The 20,435-nt window shown below is 47.0% G+C and overlaps 7 protein-coding genes across 7 annotated transcripts; 3 read left to right on the plus strand and 4 right to left on the minus strand.

Moving 5' to 3' along the window:
* Positions 1–240: 240 nt before the first annotated feature.
* C7M61_000346 (uncharacterized protein) lies at positions 241–2,469 on the minus strand (the record flags this gene model as incomplete). The annotated part of the gene is made up of 1 exon (XM_024855798.1): positions 241–2,469. The coding sequence occupies one exon, from the start codon at positions 2,467–2,469 to the stop codon at positions 241–243; it is 2,229 nt and encodes a 742-aa protein (XP_024715397.1).
* Positions 2,470–4,244: 1,775 nt separating this feature from the next.
* On the plus strand, positions 4,245–6,887 carry C7M61_000347 (uncharacterized protein; the record flags this gene model as incomplete). Its single annotated transcript, XM_024855799.1, has 1 exon — positions 4,245–6,887. One exon carries the CDS (start codon positions 4,245–4,247, stop codon positions 6,885–6,887), a length of 2,643 nt encoding a protein of 880 aa, XP_024715398.1.
* A 21-nt stretch (positions 6,888–6,908) lies between these two features.
* Positions 6,909–8,078, minus strand: CNS1 (HSP70/90 family co-chaperone; the record flags this gene model as incomplete). Its single annotated transcript, XM_024855800.1, has 1 exon — positions 6,909–8,078. The coding sequence occupies one exon, from the start codon at positions 8,076–8,078 to the stop codon at positions 6,909–6,911; it is 1,170 nt and encodes a 389-aa protein (XP_024715399.1).
* Positions 8,079–8,181: 103 nt separating this feature from the next.
* Positions 8,182–10,446, minus strand: C7M61_000349 (uncharacterized protein; the record flags this gene model as incomplete). The annotated part of the gene is made up of 1 exon (XM_024855801.1): positions 8,182–10,446. One exon carries the CDS (start codon positions 10,444–10,446, stop codon positions 8,182–8,184), a length of 2,265 nt encoding a protein of 754 aa, XP_024715400.1.
* Positions 10,447–11,209: 763 nt separating this feature from the next.
* Positions 11,210–13,054, plus strand: CIS2 (gamma-glutamyltransferase; the record flags this gene model as incomplete). Its single annotated transcript, XM_024855802.1, has 1 exon — positions 11,210–13,054. The coding sequence occupies one exon, from the start codon at positions 11,210–11,212 to the stop codon at positions 13,052–13,054; it is 1,845 nt and encodes a 614-aa protein (XP_024715401.1).
* Positions 13,055–14,013: 959 nt separating this feature from the next.
* Positions 14,014–16,272, plus strand: CTN1 (carnitine O-acetyltransferase; the record flags this gene model as incomplete). Its single annotated transcript, XM_024855803.1, has 1 exon — positions 14,014–16,272. The coding sequence occupies one exon, from the start codon at positions 14,014–14,016 to the stop codon at positions 16,270–16,272; it is 2,259 nt and encodes a 752-aa protein (XP_024715402.1).
* Positions 16,273–16,366: 94 nt separating this feature from the next.
* MSB1 (Msb1p) lies at positions 16,367–20,161 on the minus strand (the record flags this gene model as incomplete). The annotated part of the gene is made up of 1 exon (XM_024855804.1): positions 16,367–20,161. One exon carries the CDS (start codon positions 20,159–20,161, stop codon positions 16,367–16,369), a length of 3,795 nt encoding a protein of 1,264 aa, XP_024715403.1.
* Between the last annotated feature and the right edge of the window lie 274 nt (positions 20,162–20,435).

A 20,435-nucleotide genomic window follows, 5' to 3' on the forward strand; every position in this document is an offset into this window, starting at 1 on the left:
TATGACTGACCTGGAAGTGGCAATATGAACAACTATTGAAATGATTGCTTCGTGATGGTTTGTTTTCGATTCTGGGGTGATCCTTGTGTGGCCACGGGTTCGCAGCCACTTTTACTATGGAGCCACAAGTCAAAGCTTACGGTATCAAAATTACTCTTTCTTCAAAAACAATCTTTCTATAAAAGGTTCTCGATTCATGGTCGCGTATAAATAATCATTAATCCAAATTTCTCTCGCAGACTAGTTCTGTATCCTCAAAGGAACCTTGATAGTGAGACTATCATTGTTCAGAAGCTTGACTTGGAGGCTCAAGTAGTAGTATCTACCTACAATACATTCTTGAAAGGTAGGCACTAGGCAGACAGCCTCGGACAGAATATCGTCAGACAGCCTGTTGACCTCCTTATTGAAGAGGCCATCAAGGTTGATCGAAACACCAATTTTCTTCAGGAACTTCATTCCCTTGGTGTCTGCGGTTTTCCAACTTCCCTGGACATCGCACTTGACGTTGTCGAGTTTAAAGCTGTTGTATTTAGTCAGAATGTTCGCAAGACACTTGATGTCCATCACCATCTGGTTGTCTAGGTTGAGCTCCTGGTGGGTGTAGCGCTCAGATAACTTCGACAATTCAGCCAAATACGTAGAAAAGGGCTGCATAACGTAGGTCTCGAGAGAGTCGCTGGATGGTTTGTTCCGGAATTGCATATGCTTTGTGAATTCGACGGGAATTGGATACTTACGTGAGCGGTAAGTACAGAGAACAAGCTCCACGTTGACACTTCGAATATCGGGCGGGTTGTGAGTTTTTGGATTAACACCGCTGTTTTCAACAAACAGAAACGTCAAGTCAAGAGGCACAGTGAAGTTTCGACCCAACGTGACGTTCTGTTTCGTGTATGGCTGGTAAGTGTAAGGGGGCTGGTACCTCACCACATACTCATTTTTGGGAGTTTTGGCACAAAGCATGCCAATAACTTTAGCAGGCTGTGTAAGCGACTTCTTCTTAAAAGGTAAGAAAATCTCATACATCAGACTCTCCTGGGCTCTGGCAGTGACATCTTCAAAGCTCTCTCTGGTATAAAGTTGCTTGTTCTTCAAAACTGATGGCCTCCTTGCAAGGTTGTCACTCTTACCATCCAAGGACCTACCAATTTCGATACAAGCCTTTACCTCACGAACGAACAGATCGTAGTAGTGTTGAGCGGCTCTTTCATGTTCCACGGTTCTGATACCTGTATTTTTGGGAATGACTCTTACAGGATAGTTGGAGTCTTTCAAGATGATGAATTCATCCTTGTCTTTGGTGGCGTCCTTGTTGTATAATGAAAGTCTTCCGAAGATCCTAGCCTCCACACAGTAACTCACGGAAGTGTCAGGAAACGAAAAGTCTTTGACACGCAAATTCTTTGGAGTAGGTTTGCGACCCAAAGAAGTCGGGAGTGGCTTCTTAAGTGTAGCTGAAGGTTCAGGAGGAGCTCCGATACCAAACGAAGGTTTCGCTGGCTTTGGTGAAGCGGCGGATTTTTCACGAAGCTTACGCAAACTTTGCAAAAACTGTTCTCTGTCGAGACCAATTGATGGAAGGAGTTCGCAATGACAGGGGAGATCATGAATCTCGCAAGCGGATTCGAGAAGCTTCTCAGGAATAGTGAAATCGAAGAACTTTTTGTAGATCACGCCAGGAATAAACTTTTTGTCGCTCAGAAGCATCAAATTCGAGCCGTCCACAGGATCAATTTCTGTGGTCTGCGAGGTATCACCCACAAAGTACGCTGGCGTCCATGCTGCCTTGTAGTCAAGCATATTGAGGAACTTGTAGAAGACCGCCTGTTTATTTGGATCGTCTCCATTAACAGAAACCCGTCCTTCGAAAAGCACGGAAAACATTTCGTAAGAAAATTCCTGCTTCGAAACGTTTTGGATGGTCACAAAACCATGGATGGAGTCACCCTGGGAGAACTCCATCTTGGTAGCATCTATAACGTCAGGGGCAACGCCAATCTGACAAGGCTTTCTTGTGAGTTTTATGTCTATACGTAAACTCTCTGCATGATGCAGTGCTATACTCAGTAATTTCTTGAGCTTGTGGGTGTTTCCCAAAACACTGTTCTCCCATCTCGTGAACACGCCTCTGTTGGCAGGCTGCAGAAAGTAGTCACCGTCGTGAGTCCCCTCCTCTGAGGAAGAGGGCCCCGATGCAATCTCGTACATAGGTGGATCATGGAGATTGTCGTCGGAAGTGGGCTCCACGTGCTGGGAGAAGGTGGTCTCGTAAAGTTGGTATGAGGGGAGGATGTTCCACATGGGCACATCTTCGTACGCTGGAGAGACCAACGGCTGTGGCCCGGCCTGAGTAGGCGACTCATCCGAAGAAAATGAGTTGGAAGACCTCAGCGATGTATGGGACCACGAGGCGCTGTTGTTCATCGGAGATGAGCCATGTCTCGATGACTTGTTAAATAGGCCCATGGGACGAGGAGATATAGGACTTCTTGGCGGCGTAACGGGAGGGACTTACGTGTTTGGATGGTTTGAATGCCCTGAGAATATGCGCCCTTTGAAGAAGCCGTGTAGTGGTTGCTGAAGGATAAAATCGAGATGCCTGCGGGCTCGAATGTGGAGTACACGGCGCAGGAAATGTGTCAAGCGGAAGCAGAGCCGGCCCACGGAGTACCGTCCAGAGGGGAAGGTGCCTTAGCAATCAAAGGCAAAAAAACAAATCCCGAGACCAGGCTTATGAAAGAATAGCAAACAAATTTGTAAAAAAAGGGAAATTTGTCGAGAGCAGGACATGCTGCTTATATACCCATGCCTGTTTCGGAAGTCACATATTGCAGCCGGGCGCACTAACAATAGGGAGCCCGTTGGAGGGGTCACTTTGGTGACGGAACAAAGAAAAGGAATTTTGTTAATGGACGGTCGTGGAGGAAGGATCTAAAGAAGCCGTGTTTTGGATCTTTCGTTTAATGTGAGGGAATTTTGTGTTGTATTCCCCGGAGACGGACTTTCGAAGGGAGGTGCAGAAATCTCGGATCGAGATGGTGCATCCCTGTTACAGCCTGCGACAATTTTACCTCAACGCCTAATATAATTTTTCAAAATTGGCATACTTGTCCTTTTGGACCAGCTGAAAACTCAAATTTTTACAAAAATTCCTTCCCCCTTTTCGCCGCTTTGTGGCATTTCGAGATCTCGTTTACGAGAAAGTGGCAGGAATCTGGCACGCCCAAATGCACAAGCTGCGCGCCATGTCTTGGTTCAAACGGCTTTTTGCAACCAAGAGACCAATCACACCGTTTCCACTGCCACGACCAAACAAGGGTGCATTTGTTATCAAACGAAAGAGAAGGACACGATTCGATGGGTCGTGGATTGAAGTTTTTTTAAAATCTTTCGATTTTCGTATGGCACCCCGCCTTTGTGCCGCAGCGGGGGCCTCTGCGGATTCCTGGGCTCACTTGACCTCTTGAAACACCGCCGCTGCACCTCTACAATTTTGTAAGTTACTCAGAAAGTTTGTCTTGTGTTCGAGTTTTAAGTGTTGCTTCATATAAGCTTTATGGATCTCCCCGTTTTATGTGGAGTGACCTCTGGGGTTGTGGAGAAGATGCTCAGTCACAGGGCACAAACTCTATCTGGTTTTGAGTGGCGTCTGGCCGAATCGGAAATAAACGGCTCCAAAGAAATGGGGTTACTTTTAGGTGGGTGTCTCGTATGGAAAAATAACGTATGACATGGAACTGGGGTAGACAATTGAGTTGTAGGTTGACCAACGTTATGGGGATCTATGTAGCTGCTGCATGTTTGCATAGAATACGGGTGTGGTGAAGGAAAGAAGCTTTCCTTTCTGAAAGTAGAGAGTGCTATTGCAATGTGTCGTAGTGAAGTATGACAAGGCTCAGCACTACCTTGAAAAGAATGTCATTAGTCTTGATTCTAGACTATCATTAGTTTTATAGCTTCATGAGCAGTCACTAATTATACTTGTGTATCGCAGTATACCTGAGTAGTCTCGAGTCACCTTGCAACAGTCAGACCCAGTACCCTACATTCGAAAATCTAAGATCGGATCAGAATTTAAAATACCTAGGCGAACGAAATAAAGCAGAACAAAAATAAACTGAAATCTCTCAAAAACTTTTCCAAACATTTCCTCCCAGATTAAACCTCATCTGTGGTCTCAGTGTGTTGATGCTTCTTCGCACTACGCGCCTCACCATAATAACCACTGCTACTGTTGCCTCATGAGCTCGTGTTTGTGGGCCACGGAGGCTGCACGACGGAAACGAAAACCATTGTTCCCTGGCTCATCTCGATTCAACGCCTCAGAGCTCCACCACGGCGTGCAAAAAACCCGTGATGGTGTGGCTTCGATGCAAGAGCTGATCAGTCCGTTGGCTTCCGATTTGAACTCCTTCATTGATCTTTTGAACAACGGAGACAAGGAAAAGGTACTTCTGCACGTGGAGTATATGGAGTCGACGAAGCTAGAGTCAGTTCCGGTGGAGTCGAGCATGGATGAGTCCTCATCACGACTATGGAGTGCTGGCGGGTCCGCTACTCCAGACTTGACAACGGTGAAGACTGAGAGGTTCGAGAACACACTACTGCTAGCAGAGGCCATCAGGTCTGAGGTTCGAGACGAGCTAAAGGAGAATGAGAATAAGGGGATGAGAAGAGCCTCTACAGTTGAACCTGTGAAGAAGGAGCCTACTAGAGTCGAGGCAGATGTCGACGAGGAAGAGCCAAGCGAGAAAGAGGAGGAGGATGAAGAGAATCAATTTAATGCCGTCAACATAGAGGAAAGCAATGGTAAGGCAAACTTGCCAGATCAGATATCCAGTGCCACGAATATTCCAGAAGAGACCCCTGTGGGTGCATCTCTGCCAAATCTTCTGCGAAGGATCAGCAAATTAGAGATAAGAGAAGAACCGGAGAATGAAAGCATATCACAAGAACAGATTGAACATCAGGAACAGCCGACAAGTCCGCCTCAATTGACTTCTGACAAGCCAAATCAACTTGAGGAACCACCAAAGGAGCAGAAGTCAGTACGTGTGAAGGTCGAAGACTCAGATTCAGAGGTCAGTGATACATCTTTTCAGGCGATCAGCAGTGCCATCCGTAAGAGTTTTGCAGGCAAGGTTTCCATGGGCCAGTCTGAGCAAGCGGCACAGTCACCTGGTCTGTCGAAAAAGAATTCTCTGGGGTATTCACGGAGATCTAGTGGCAAGAATTACGTCAGAATCAAGCAAGAAAGTGATGAGATGCGCTCTCGTGACAGCGGATCTCTACTGACAGCGAAAACAGCACCCTCTGTCACCAACCGTGTCTCCAAACGTACATCTGTATTTGTGTCGCTACCTTCCAGAGAACCAATATCCTATCTGTCCAACAAACGACAATCCATCAAGGTAAAGGTCGAAGAACCTGACAAGTCGATACCTACTGTCAATCTGGCATTGACTCAGGCGGCAAATCAGCCGTCCGTAAGACCCTCCAAAATTCCTGTCGACATCACAAATGATAGAAGAGATGCACCTTCAACGAAGAGCCTTTCCAAACCCACGGGTGCCAAAGCATCTCTTGCTGAACCCACAAAAAATTCCGACACAATTCTTCAAGATTCAGAGACGAAAACCAAATTATCTAGAGCGGCTTCATCCAGGTCACCCACGAAGCACAGCTCTCCATTGTATGCTGCATCGATGAGGTCTAGAAGCAAGCCCGGGAGCTCGCAAAGTTCTCGAACTACAAATCTCGGCTCTCCACAACACGGTCCACCCCGTTTGTCAACGAGTGAACGTAAGCCAAGATCCAGGAGTAGATCTCCCGTCAAGGCATTACAGAAGAACACCATCTCCCCTCGAAAAACACCTACCGTTCAACAAAGGTCTCCCTTGAGAGCTTCTCGAAGAACTTCTCCAGATAAAGTTCCGCAATTATCAAGTGCACCAAGCTCGAGATCCCCAACACGATATGGAAATGGTGAATTGAGTGGCGACGAGCCGGGAAGATATTCAGTTGCAACGTCTGCGTCGGCATCGACCCCTGGTGGAACCAAACTCTCAGAAGGACTTCAAATGGCACCTTCGTCGACTGGCTTGACTAAATCAGCCCAAAAATTGGGAAAGGAGAAACGATCCCAAAACAAGTTTCTTACAACAACGCTAAATCCACAACAGCCTCCTCAATTCAACCCAGTCAAGACAAGAATCAAAAACCCTTCACCAATCAAACGGTTTTTGGATACCGATGCCGAGAAGGAGCGCATTGAGTTGAAGGAAAGGAGAATGAGAATGAATGAGCTTGCCGCAAACAAGGTTGCATTGCCCCCACTGGGCAATAATTTTAATGAGTCAAAGAAGAGTTTACAAGCAACGAGAAGGTCACCACCAAGAAAGAGAGCCCCCAGTCCCGTGAAGAGAGAACCACTGCCATCAAGAGATGAGGCTAGAGCTTCCAACAAGATTCGCAAATTGGGCGAGACCGAATCTGTCGGCCTTTCCAGAAGAAGAGCTGCAGTTGGCAACGCCCAACCTTTGCCCGAAGCTGCTAGGGGCCGCTTCGTGAGAGAACGTGCTAAGGAGAAGCCCAAGATCGAGGAAAAGAGAACACCAATACGACCCAGTGGTAGATCCACAAAGACGCCCATCAGAGTGGGCGTTTCTGGAAGCCCTGCAATAAGAGGAGATGCACTTCCTGAAATTCCCTCTGATGACGAATCTTTAAAAAAGCAGAAATACTTCAAAAACTGGGCGAACACTCCAGAACTCCAGAAGCTTATCCAGAGTAACCACAAACTCAACCCTGCCGAGATCTTTGGCGAAGTCTCGGACTTACGCATGGACGAGGTGTTCGAGTCTACATCCGGCGACAAAAAATAATTTTATAATATTAATGCTGCATCACATTTGGCGCTTAGCCAATGCAACCTCCCTGTTCCAATTGCCCAACCAGGCTGCTGATTCTTGCTTTGGCACAACGTAGAGCCTCAAGCCATTGTCGAAAAGAGGAGCCTTCGCTTGCTCTGCCATCAATGCCTTATTAACTGGCGCTTTTTTACCCACCTTCACCAAACCTCCACTAACTGTCTCCATGTAGCACTCCAAGCTCTTGAGAGTGAAGTTTTTATGTCTAGGGTCCTCGAACCATTCCTGAGGCCTTTGCAAGACGATCTCTAAAACCTCCGCCGGCGTGGAAAGTTCTCCAACTTCAGCGACAAAGTCAAATTCATCGGTCGTGGGATAGAGGATCATGGCAGGAATGATAAGCTGTGACTCGTAGTCCAATGGGTCCTCAAGACGAATCTTTGTGTCTTCTAGAAGCTCAGCTGGTCTAGATGACTTTATGATTTCGATCTTTCTTAGCGTTATGGCGCTAGCCAAAACAAGCTCCTGTTGTTGCTTGAGCTGGGTTTCCTTCTCTTTGCGCTCAATAGCTGCCTTGATCTGGTTCTCTTTCTCCTCGATCTTCGTCAACACATCTTTCATGGAAAGGTTTTCAGGGTCCTTGGTCAATCCGTACTGAAGCACCTGCTTTGCTTCATCAAAGCGGTTGACTGCAAAGAAAGCACGTCCTGCTCTATAACATGCTTTAATATTGTTCTCATCCATAAGAAGCACCTTCTTGCAGTCTTCGATGCACATACGGTAGTTTTTCAATTCTAGATTGCAGGCAGCTCTGTTAACAAGCAATGCACTATTGATCTTATCGTCATTACATTCCACATCAAGTCCCTGAGTGTAGTACTGAACAGCATTCTTATATTGCTTAGCTTTGTAGCACTCGTTACCTTGGTTCTTGAAGTTGGTGGCCACCTCATCGGGCTCGCCATCATATGCCAAAGTTTTCAAAGCCTCCAAGCTAGCGTTTTGTCCACCTTCTCCGTCCGTCTCGTCCAATTCGGTCATGAAAAATGGTAAACGGTTGATTTCCTTCAAAACCTCATCGGTGGACTTGTGTGCTAGGTCTGAAAGCTGAGGAGGCAACTCGGGCTCACCTGGCTTGGGCCTGTAGCGTCTTCTTTCCCATTCAGAGATTACTCTGTCCTCTGGAGAAATCTCCTCTATTTTCATGCTGAAGACTTGTGGTTTCTAGTTGGTGAGCTCGATGCTTAAATCTTGTATGCCATACATGATGCGTAGAATTTGCAGCCAAATATGCGATAACCTATATACATTAGCAGTTAACAGCCACTGGTACATTTACCAGCTGCACGAGTCCATTTCCATACTTCACAGAAATACGGAAGTAGTAGAAACGGACCATAAGACACTGCTGGAAATCTGGGACGAGACAGATATAGTCAAAAGCGGACTTTCCTGGGGAAGGAGGACTCGTTCCCTTCATATGGCAGCTGTTCACATCGAGAAGAAGCTCGATGTTTTTCGTGTAGATATTATACTGCGAGTGAGATGAATCGGCTTGTACCCAAGGGACACTGGCCGGCAGCTCATAGACACCTCTGCTCTTGTCTGTACTGGAACCAATGGATACATCGGGAACCACCAAGTTTATAATTTTTGTCTGTAGCATTGCCAAACTCTTGATGTCTTTGAAGAGCTGTGTCTCCACTCTGAACTCATCGCTCTCAAAGCCAATCTTCTTTATGAGTTTGACAATAGTGTTGTAATAGTCGTTGAAGGGACGTATAACGATGGAGTCTAGATTGTCGTACTCATCGCCGTGATTCTTCACATCAAGATCATCTACTACTTGTTCACGGAAGCACATATCGTGATTCATCTCAACCGGAATAAAATGTTTCTTGGAGCGAGCAGTCAAGACTACCAATTCGCAGCTTATCTTCTTTGGCTCCGGGGGAATTTGATTAGTAGGAGACTTCTCGAACGAGTAGGTCAAGTCTAACGGTATACGAACTTTTGTTTCGTAATTTTGCATCGGGTTCCTGAACCGTGGAGGTGGGACGTAGGAAATGGCATATTCCGTTTTTGGGGTCGATAACGACAAAACTCCGAGCACCTTTGAGGAGCCTGTGAAGCTCTTCTTCTTGAATGGACTCAAATGCAGATATACGGCCGAGTCGTTCACCTTCACCGAGGTACTTTTACCTGTCATTGACTCGGATACCCGATAAAGCTGCCTGAGCTTTTCCTGATCCAGGCCCAGTCTTACAGGGTGCAAAGCCGATGAAATTGGGGTGAGATTGTTGGATAATGATGTGGTGCTGGAGTTGGAGATACTCTTTAACGAGTTTGCGTCGTCCCGCGAGCGCAATACTTGCTTGCCATACTTGATCTTTTCTTCAACCAGCTCCACAAAAGCCTTGAACAGGGCTCTTACCTGCTGATCCCACTGTTCCCGGTAGTCGGGTCGAGCGGAATACGGAATTACCCTAAACGGTAGGTTAACGTCGGCAGCAAGAATATACCTGTCCTTGTTAACTCGATTAAGGTATTGCGATGCTCGTCCAATAACTCTGGCGGCCACTTTATAGCTTGCAAAAGTGTCTATAAGAGAGAAATCTTTGAGCTTTTGGTCGTTCACCTCAGGCTTTGTCCGAGCGTAAACGTTGAGACTTCTTGGATTTCCAACACTTGGAGGAGGTTGGCAATGAACGTCTAAGCTGTGGATTTCACAGTTGTCGTCTAGAAGCTTTTCAGGAAGTCTGAAGGAGAAGAAGCGTTTGTACGTGACTCCGGGTTGAAAAAGCCTTTTGACGTCTATGGAAAGCACGGTGTTATCGTAGGGGTCGGTTTCTCCGTAACACCAATCATGAGGGTCACCATTATCTGTGGCTAATCTATCAATATTGGCGTAGGACCACGAGGCGAAAAGATCCAACATATTGAGGAACTTGAATACTGTAGGTTGGTAAAAGGGTTCACCGGGACCTCGGTTTGCCTGAACCACGGCTAATTCACCTTCCAATACAACGTAAACCATATCGAAAGGAATAGGCTCAGTGGATGTGTTCTGGATAGTAATGTAGCCATGGATAAAGTCGCCTTGCTTGAACTCGTAGTCTGAGATATCAATGATGTTGGGCTTTACACCCTTTTGACAGACAGCGCTTGTTATGTGAACTTTGACATTCAAGTTTTTCGAAGCTGGGTTCTTTTCGCTCAACTGGTCGAGCTTGTGGACGTTTGCTAGGACCGTCTGTTCCCATAGATCCGCACTTCTCTGGTTGAATGTCTCATCATCATCCTCAGAATCCTGGATCGGGAATGGGAAAGCATTGAAGGCACCTTCACTTTGTGGTGACTGAATGCCCGAGGGAACCGGGGTTATACCGGCAGAATGAAGTGGCGACATCTCGTAAGTGGGAGGGTCCTCTTTGAAATTCTCCTCTTGAGGCACCATTTTCCTTCGTATTGTGGCTTGAAACATGTGGTACGACGGTAGGATAGAATTGACCAACTTATCGTCTTCGTGGCTACGCACGGAGTTGAGTGGCAGGAACTCTGGCGGGTCTCCCATGATGAAGAAGTGGTTGTGGGAGGAATCTGGAGATGGTGCGATGGACTCAGGCAGGACAGGTTGTGCAGCAGAATAAGCTTCGAGACTATTTGCGACAACGGAGGGGCTATTGTGAGGCGGTCTAGTGCTTCGAAGTGGAATTTAACTGAAGTTGCTTGAATGTCACGATTTTAGGACTTTTGGCCTCGAGAGAGCAATGGATTCGATTGTATAGAGTGCGCCAGTTAGTGTGGGGTTGAATTAGGTTAAAGCATTTATGATGGTCTGGATCCAATAGACTTTTGAAACAGTCTCGGCTAGACTTTTTTGAGCTAAAGTTTCACGCCATTAAGTTTTAAGGATTCACTGGCCAAGGGATCGTGTATCCGTGAATAGTACTTGCTACAGTCAATGAACGATGTTGCATATCTCTACAACGAGGGAAACAAGACCTTCAACGAGGCAATCATTCTTCGTTATTGATGATCTTCGCCCTTGAACTGCCACCTCTTTCAGTCAGTATAGTAGGAGTCAGTATCCGTTTTAAGCCACTGCGTCAACGGTTTTGCAACCATTACGCGAGCTCCAAGAAACACCTAACATTCACAGATCATGCCAGGGTTCTCCTACAGCCATTCAATTATGTTTCATTCACCAAAACATGCTCTTATTTAGCTCCTCCTTTCCCTCCATCGATTCTAGAACGTAAATCTTGTACGACACACATCCACAGTGAGTGCACATTGAACCGCACTTGACGTTATCGCTTCTTATCTATACCACTATGTCTTTCCTGGAGAAGACGGAATATGCTTCCCAAAAGCCCGATTTTCGAAAATGGGCATATGTGATTAAAGCGCTAACAGTTCTGACACTTATTGCCCTCGTGTTCTTTGCTGTTCCGGATCCGCAGGTCCCACTGCAACCACATATTCTAGATGACCCCGTCGGCGACAAGATCGGTCACCCTAGTCTAGATCCACTGGCGGATTACCTCAAAAAAGGCGAAAAGGCCATGGTAGCACTGGATGTGGAGATTTGCTCGAAGATGGGTACAAGAATTCTTCAGAAAGATGGAAATGCTGCTGACGCTGCCGTGACTGTGGCGCTCTGTCTCGGTCTGATAAACTCCCACTCATCAGGTATTGGTGGAGGTGCTTTCATAGTTTCATGGAAAGATGACGAGACGATCAGCATTGACGCCAGAGAAACGGCGCCACTGAAGGCTCACAAGTACATGTATGAACACTTCCCGCTTTTGGCTCAGTTTGGCGGTTTGGCAGTCGCGGTTCCTGGTGAATTGGCAGGTCTTTTTGAGTTACACAAATCTCATGGTTCGGGCAATCTCTCTTGGGCCGAGTTGATCGAACCTGTGGTTGAGCTTAACAGAAATGGCTGGGCTGCTGAGGAGATCTGGATTTCTTCGTTGCACCGCATCCACAAGGACCTTTTGCAGAGGATCCCACTACTCAAAGAGAAGTGGGATTTTATCTTCAAGAATGATGGCGAAATTGTGGACACCGGCGATTGGATTACGCGTCCAGCATACGCTAATACGTTGGAACTCATTGCCAAAAATGGATCTAGTGCCATTTTCTACGACCCTCATGGACCTATTGCACCCAAATTGGCCCTGCGCGCCAGTGAGTGTGGAGGTGTGGTTACCCCAGATGATTTTGCCGCCTATAAGCCTGAGATAGAGAAGGCACTTCGGTACAAGTTCGACGCCGAGGGAGATAATTTTGAACTAGCCACAACAGGTGGCGTTTCTTCCGGGCTTGCATTAATTGCTGGTCTCAATTTTTATTCTGTTTTGGAGAAACTGGCACCAAACACTGGTCTCTCTGCGCACAGATTAGTAGAGGCCATGAAATGGACCGCTAGTGTGCGGTCCAATTTGGGCGACCACAACGCGACATTTTTCCAGGGTCTCGTCCTGCGTTTTTCGTCGCAGGAATGGGTGCAAAATCTCTTGAGGCAAGGAAAGTACTCCAACAATACGACTTTTTTGTGGGACCACTATGAACCAAAGTTTCAGCTTACTGAACCCAAGGGCACTTCGCATTTCCTGGTGGTAGATGCCAACGGTGGCGCTGTTTCGATGACAACCACCGTCAACTTGATCTTTGGCTCGCTGGTTTATGACAACGAAACAGGCGTTATTCTTAACGATGAGATGGACGACTTTTCTATGCCCGGCACCAGCAATGCTTTCAACTTGACTCCTTCCATTTACAACTTTATCAGCCCAGGAAAGCGTCCATTGTCTCTGACGACACCTACCATCATCAAAAAAAATGGGGAGTTCTTCATGCTCATTGGCGCCGCTGGCGGGTCTCGTATTGTGACCGCAGTCCTCCAAGCGATTGTTCGCTCCATTTACGAGAAGCTTCCGCTACTCCAGACCATCCTGTATCCCAGATTGCACCATCAACTTATCCCAGAGTTTGTCATGGTTGAAGATATCGAGATGCTTGATCAGTCTGTGGTCAAACAGCTAGAGCTGCGTAACCATACGCTTTACGAGTCTGGAGCTTTGACGGCGATGAACGCCATAAAGAGAGTGGGTGATGTGTGGGAAGGTGTAAGCGATCACTGGAGAAAAAGAGGTATTGCTGCTGGCTATTAGACGGTCCCATCGGCTACAAGTCTTCTTGGTGCTTATAGAGGAGTTTGTTTTTTTGCAGATCGTGAAGAGTTTAACACCATTTGCTCACTGTGCATTGTGGTGTCAGATCTGCGAGATCTGACAAGCCCAGCCGCATGTCCGAGCAGGCGGCCAAAGAGAAAAATGCCAGCCGGGGAGGTAAAGGGATTGAAGCATTGTGCCTGATGTTCTGTCGTAATGAGGCGTTCAATCAAGAAAAAGTTACACCGAGCGTTTCGGGTTTTGGGGGTACCACTTTTCATTGGGCAGCAACGAGATCCAGAATTCTCGGCTAAAAAGACAAATCTTCCTCGGCCCGAGCAAACACTGCCACCAAGCCACGTTGCCCCAAGAGGCTGAAGAAATGTTTCGCCTTTTATGAGTGGCTCCAAAGTCCGAGGATATGTGTTCCTTGATTCCTTAGCATCTCGGTGTTTGGACTTTCGGAACCTGGGCATTCTCATCGCCGAGGAAGCGTGGCGGCAGAAGTCGCACACCGCTGCACGCAAAAGATAGAACAAATTCAACTGCTGATTACAATATTTTTTAAAAGTTTGAATCTTCAGCCAATAAATGGCTCTTGGTTTTTTCAGCCCCACGGGACAGGGCCCTTCCACCCGCACCGATGCATTTTTGTGGGGCCTTCCTGCAAATCACAATTGCACCGCACCGCCAATTCCACAATGCATCTATTCAGAAAGCAAGAAAAAGGGTTTTTTCATTCAGCAAATAAGATGTTAATGAAGACCCATCATAGATAGATCAATAATATTCACCACAGTTGGTTATCGCTTTAATTGTATTATTTCTCTCGGCACATCTATTGGCTGTAGATGAGTGGGGGTGCAGTACCACCACCTATGAGGTCATATTCCCCAGATTTCGGAGTCTCAGGAATATATAAGCACCCTCTCCCCCACCGCTAAACCGCATCATTTTTTATGTCCACGTTTTCACAACAGCATACCCTCAAACGGTTGCCCATTCCGCCGCTTGAAAAGACTTGTGAAAATTATCTCAATGCTCTAAAACCTTTGGAAACTGAAAAGGAGCATGAGAAGACCAAAGAGGCGGTGAGGCGGTTCTTGGAGGACGGGTCTGGTGCTTTTTTGGATGCTGAATTGAGGAAGTATTCCAAGTCCAGAGCTTCCTACATTGAACAGTTTTGGTATGATTCGTACTTGAACTACGACTCCCCCGTGGTGCTTAACTTGAACCCTTTCTTCTTGTTGGAAGATGATCCGTTCAATAACGAAACAACTTGTGTCAATCCACAGGTCAAGAGAGCTGCTTCATTGACTCTTTCGTCCTTGAAGTTCATCAGGGCTTTGAAAAACGAAACCTTGCCCACTGATACCCTCAAGAACGGCCAACCACTTTGCATGTACCAGTACAAGAAGCTCTTCGGCTCCTCCAGAATCCCAACAGAGGATGGTTGCGTGATGCAATCGGATAACAACTCAAACCATATTGTCGTCATGAGCAAGTCTCAATTCTATTGGTTCGACGTTTTGGATACCGAGAACAATTTACTCTTGTCTGAGCAAGATTTGACCATCAATTTCACATCGATCATTCAAGACTCACTCCAGACTCCTTCCAATGAAGTTGCAAAATCCTCCTTTGGTGTTCTTACCACGGAGAATAGAAGAGTGTGGGCTAGAATTAGACACTCTCCCACCATCTTGGACAACCCCAATAACAACGAGATCTTGTCCATCGTCGACTCTGCTCTCTTTGTTATCTGTCTTGATGATTTGGTTTTGCTGGACTTGAGTGATTTGGCAAAGAACATGTTGTGTGGTTTGTCAATTGTCGACAATGGTGTCCAAGTCGGTACTTGTACCAATAGATGGTACGACAAGCTTCAGATCATAATCACGCAAAACGGTAAAGCCGGAATCAATTTCGAACATACTGGTGTTGACGGTCACACCGTTTTGCGTTACGTGTCTGACATCTACACTGACTCCATTTTGTCGTTTGCTCAGTCTATCAATTCCAATGCTCCATCCTTGTGGAACACCTCCGACCTGGCAGCGAGGTCCAACTCAAACGAAGGACGCACAGACTTAGTCACCATTCCTAGAAAGCTCGAATGGGATTTGACGCCAGACTTGTCCCTTGCCTTGCGTTTCGGTGAGACAAGGTTGTCCGACTTGATCAATCAGAATGAGTTTAAGCACTTAGAGTTCAAGAGCTACGGCTCATCTACCATCAAAAAGATGAAGTTCTCTCCTGATGCTTTCGTTCAAATGGCTTTCCAGGCTACTTACTACGCCTTGTATGGCAGGGTCGAGTGCACTTACGAGCCAGCTATGACAAAGCACTTTTATCATGGCAGAACCGAGGCTGTGCGTACTGTCAGTCAAGAGTCCAACCTTTTCGTGCGTAAGTTCTTTGACCCTAACATGCCTAGCTCTGAGAAGCTTAAGTACCTCTCAGATGCTTGCAAGAAGCATTCTGAGCAGACAAAGAGGTGCACCAATGGTGAAGGTATCGACAGACACTTGTTCGCTCTTTTCTGCGTCTGGAAACGTTATGTGAGTGGCGAACTTCCCAATGAGTATGGCGCTACAAGCATGAAAGAGGATGACACAATTGTGGCAGACCATCAGAGCGATTCATCCGAGCATACTGTCGGTGGCAACAACGAGCCCAGTGTGAAGTCCGAATTGGCAGACTTGCCTGCAATTTTTGCTGATAACGGATGGGATAGGTTGAATAACACTATCCTCTCTACTTCGAATTGTGGTAACCCTTCCTTGAGACTTTTCGGATTCGGACCGGTCAGCGCCAACGGGTTTGGTATTGGCTACATCATCAAAGACGACTCCATCTCCATTTGTGCTTCTTCGAAGCACAGACAAACGAGCCGGTTCCTTGTCACATTGGAGTCCTATTTGGATGAGGTTTACCGTATCTTCAAGGAAGTCAACGAGGCAGCAGAAATCCACGCTCCAATCGACACGAAGATTGAGGAGAGTGAATCATACTTTTCACCAAAGATTGTTACCAAACAGCCAGCTCCAGTCAAGGACTCTTTGAGTACCTTGTTGGGTGGTTACGGTTACTTTGATATGGGTGAGGAGGATATCAAATCAAGAGGGCAATCACCTGAACCTCCATTTATGCACCGCATGGACAGCGGCTTCTCTATTCGTGACATTGAAAGGAAATTGCGTTTGTCAGAATACTGATTGCAACTTATTTATTTTATTTATCCCGTCACCGAAACGGTGACGCTAGCTTATTTATTTCTAAATGAACGTTTAGTCTGCAAATGCATTAATTTTAAATACCAAACTCTCCCTTGTTCAATGCAGCCCTCAAGTTCGCCTTCGGAGGTTTGTTTTTACCTTTGGCACCAACAGAAGGCATTCCCATCATGGTAAGCTCACTTGTTGTAGGCTTTGGCTTGGGTTTATGCTGCTGCTGTGGTGGTGGAGGATGTCCGTAGTAACCTTGTGGGGGAGGTGGATAATACATTGGCTGAGGTGGATAGCCATATCCTTGTGGAGGCGGGTAGTAACCCTGAGGAGGTGGAGGGGGATAGTAATAAGGCTGACCGGGAGGCATCATCTGTTGTTGAGGCATCATTTGCTGCTGCATTGGCATCTGTTGAGGCATTTGCTGCGATGGCATACGAGGCATCTGCCCTGTAGGGGGCATTTGTTGACCTTGAGGAGGCATTTGTTGACCTTGAGGAGGCATTTGTTGACCCTGAGGAGGCATGTGTTGACCCTGAGGAGGCATGTGCTGAACAGGGGGAGAAGCATATTGCGCCAGCGGCGACATCATGTGTCCGGGTGGTTGTTGATGCATAGGTGAACCCGAATATGATGGTTGATGTTGCATCTGTCCGGGAGCCATTGGATCTTGATGCATGTGGGTTTGAGGCATTTGTCCCTGGAAAGCTTGTCCTGAAGGAGAGCCACCGCTATGATGAGATCTTGGCTGTGAATGTGAGGTATAAGCTGACGTGGGCGATGGACCTCTTCCTGTAGGCGACCTCTGATGACCAGGTTGATCAGTTGGAGTTTCTTGAGGTGGAAGACGTTGAGTATTAGGGATATGAGTAGGGGGTGCTTGTGAGTATGGCTCACTTTGGTGATGTGATGGGGAATGGGATGGAGGCCCATTGTAGCTTCCGTTGGAGTAAGTGGGGGAGGGGTCAGGTGGCATCTGATGCCCCGGCTGACTCTTGGAAGGCAATGAAAGTTTCATTTGATCTTTCTCGTGTGGCCTAGGCGGAGAGGCATTCTGTGGCATCATGTAACTGTGGGCACCATGCTTTGGAGGACTACCAGTATATGCCTCATGCGTTCGACTATGCAATCTTTCTTGAGAGCGACCAGCCAGACTCATTCCATTATGATGAGACACTCCTTTGGGAAGAGACGACTTGCTTGGCGTACCACGAGGAGTTTTCTCTGGAGGTGGGATCTGAATACTTTGTTGCAATGGATGCTCATGGGGTTGATGGTCCTTGTCGGCGGCTCGAGGATGCTGAATATGCCTTGGCAGTCCCTTTGCTTCAGACTTTTCAGGTGGTGGAGGTGGCTGTGTTGTCGCATTGAAAGCTCCGTGCCCGTTATTGTAATCTCCATTTTGAGGTTGATGTTCAAACTGTTGAGAAAGTTCAGCAGGCAAAGGCGGCGGAGGACCGTCAGGTAACTGATCAACTGGTATGCCGAAATCCCCCTTCGGCTTACTCTTCTTTTTCTTCTTCTTTTTCTTCGGTTTCTCAGGCACAGCCTCGCCGTTTTGTGGTGGGATTTGAGAGTTGTCGAGTTCCTTTTGAGGTGGAAAGTGATTCTCTTGGTACTGCTGGTATTGATCGCCAGGGTAAGTTTGAGGAACTTCCTGAGGTTGATGTGGAATACCATTGCCTGCACGGCTAGTGGGCATCAGATATGGATCGTGTGAAATCGGAGGCTCCTGAGAGTAGGGAGCAGGCGGTTCTTGTGAATATGGAGCAGGCGGCATGCCTGAATAGCCATCTTGCACTCGGTTATCCATTGGAGCAGGAGGTAGATCCTGATGTTTGCGCCTTGGACTTTTATGGCTTGAGTCATGGACAGCCTTCGCCTCCTTTGGTTGGGAGACATGATGAGAACCTGGAACATAGTAATTGTCAAATGGCTCCGTAGACTGTGGCTCTTCAGGCCTATCATGCAACGTGGTATAATTGTCGTAAGGTTCCCTATAGTCTTGTGGTGGATGTGTTGCGGAATACTGCAATGCCTCTTGAGGGTACTGCTCTTGTGGAAACCCAGAGTGCTCGGGATTATAATGACCATTGCTGTGACCATTGCCATGCCCGTTCGGTTCCTTTGACCTTTTATGCACTTTCTTGACATTCAAAGGCTGTTCCTGTTGCAGAAGGTCCAATGGTGGGGGACGGGGTCTTTGCTGACCGCCACTTTGTTTGTTGATATTCATGTCGTTGAAGTTCTGTGCCATATGATCGTCATCGTTCAAACCTCTCATGTACTGGCTGTAGTCATCGGCAGGCTTTGGATGACCAATACGGCCTTGGTAGGGCTTGCCCTCATAATGATCTGGTTCATGTGTATATTGCTCCATCCCAAAAGGCTCTTCCTGAAAGCTCACTTCCGGAAGTAAGCCATTTTTAGAGACGGGTGGTGGAGCCAAGCCATTCGAGGATCCAGGAGGTGGCGGAAGATCCTTCAAAGGAGACTTTTCCCTTCTGAGAGGTGATTTCGATCTTTGTCTCTCGGAGCCCTTCATGCGAGAGATATACTCATCTGAACTAATGGAGGTTTCCGTCAAAATTAACCATTTCTGGAATCCACGCAAGCCAGCTTCAACCACGATCGATCTTCCAAATAAGGCTTTGGCGTAGCTGGACTGATCAGAAGCCAACGATGAGAGCCAGGTCCAGATGTAGTAGTCTTGTAGGGTAACGTTTGTGATGGATATCTCCGAAAACAAAGGAATATCGGGATCTTGTGGTGGCCCATCCTTAGTCCAACCCGGGTAGAGATCGTAGTTCGAGGGGATTGGGTTGTCACTTATTCTAGTCAAGATTCTCCGAGACTCATCCGTGAGCGTCGAGATGATTTCGTTGGTCGAGTCCTTCAAAAAGATGTTTTTTAGGATGGTGTAGTTTTCCACGGAAACAAATTCATCTTTCCGATCGAACTTGAGGTTCTGTCGTATCTTGGTAATCAATGCGTAGGGATCCGAACTTCTCCGGGTCGTCTTGACGTGTACACATGGGATGGTGATGACGGATTTGATGGAGTCCAGGTTCTCAGGTGGCGGGTATGAGTTTGTGCTAAGTAATGATTGTAAGGATTTCGGGCCTTTGAAAAGTTGGTCTTCGTTGTCTGGCATCATGGCTCTAAGGAACGCGAGAAACAAGTGAAAGAGTCCAATGCACGTTTTCTTCCACAGCTCTAGACCGCTAACAAATGAATTCTCTTTGAATGCCGTCGCGTCGTAAAACGCCAGCTTTGAATTTCCCATACTATTAAAGGCCCACATCGAAGCCATCTTTGAGATTTTGCGTCCACTTAAATAGTTATACTGTGAATATGACGCAATGCTGACGAGGAGATCAAGGAAGTCGTACACTATAGAAGCGTGAGCTCTTGTAGAAACACATTTGGGCATGAGCCTTAAAAACGCATCCTTGGGATATCCGTGTTCACGCTCGAGGCGCTTAAAATGCAAGTAATTGTCCCAACCTATGATCTCCAGGTTCGGTAGTCTGCACCAAAGGTATTTAAGACCGCAAATTAACGTGAATTCATCAAATCCGGCCAAGATACGCTTTGTTGCCGATTCATTCAGCGTGTCTATCATCTGTCCATTCGGAAATATCGTGGCTAGAAACCGTTCAAGTTTTTGGTCGTCCACACGCAGTCGAAATGGAAGGAAAACATGAGGAGTTTTCGTCCCTCTCTTCTTTAGCTCTTGAGTAATGAAATTGTGGAGGTCTTTTATGCGTTTTCGGGTGAACTGGTCCCGAGGGATGATGGAAGACGACGAATCATCCTGTTGAGCAGCGGGAGGGAGTTGAGGAAGAGACATGTCTCTTTTAGGTCTGGCCTGGGCCATGGTAGGAGGGAGCGTGTTTCTTATATAAATATGTATCTAGGATTGTGGAGGCCCCAAAAACAGCGTGGGATCAAGGCGGATAAGTAAAGAGCAGATCGCTGTTTTTGAGCAAATGCGAGTACTCTTCAGACACTCTTCAGACACCTTTTTTCGTGCAGGTACCGCGCCTCAACGGTGGAGTGCCCCAGACTTTTACTACTTTGGGGCCTTGTCCACTTCGCACCCATCAGGCAGGACAAGATCATGAAACCGTCCCCACCTGGTAGTGGATTTG

The sequence above is a fragment of the Candidozyma pseudohaemuli genome, assembly GCF_003013735.1.
Source record: "Candidozyma pseudohaemuli strain B12108 chromosome Unknown scaffold00001, whole genome shotgun sequence".
NCBI classification, from domain to species: Eukaryota; Fungi; Ascomycota; class Pichiomycetes; order Serinales; family Metschnikowiaceae; genus Candidozyma; species Candidozyma pseudohaemuli.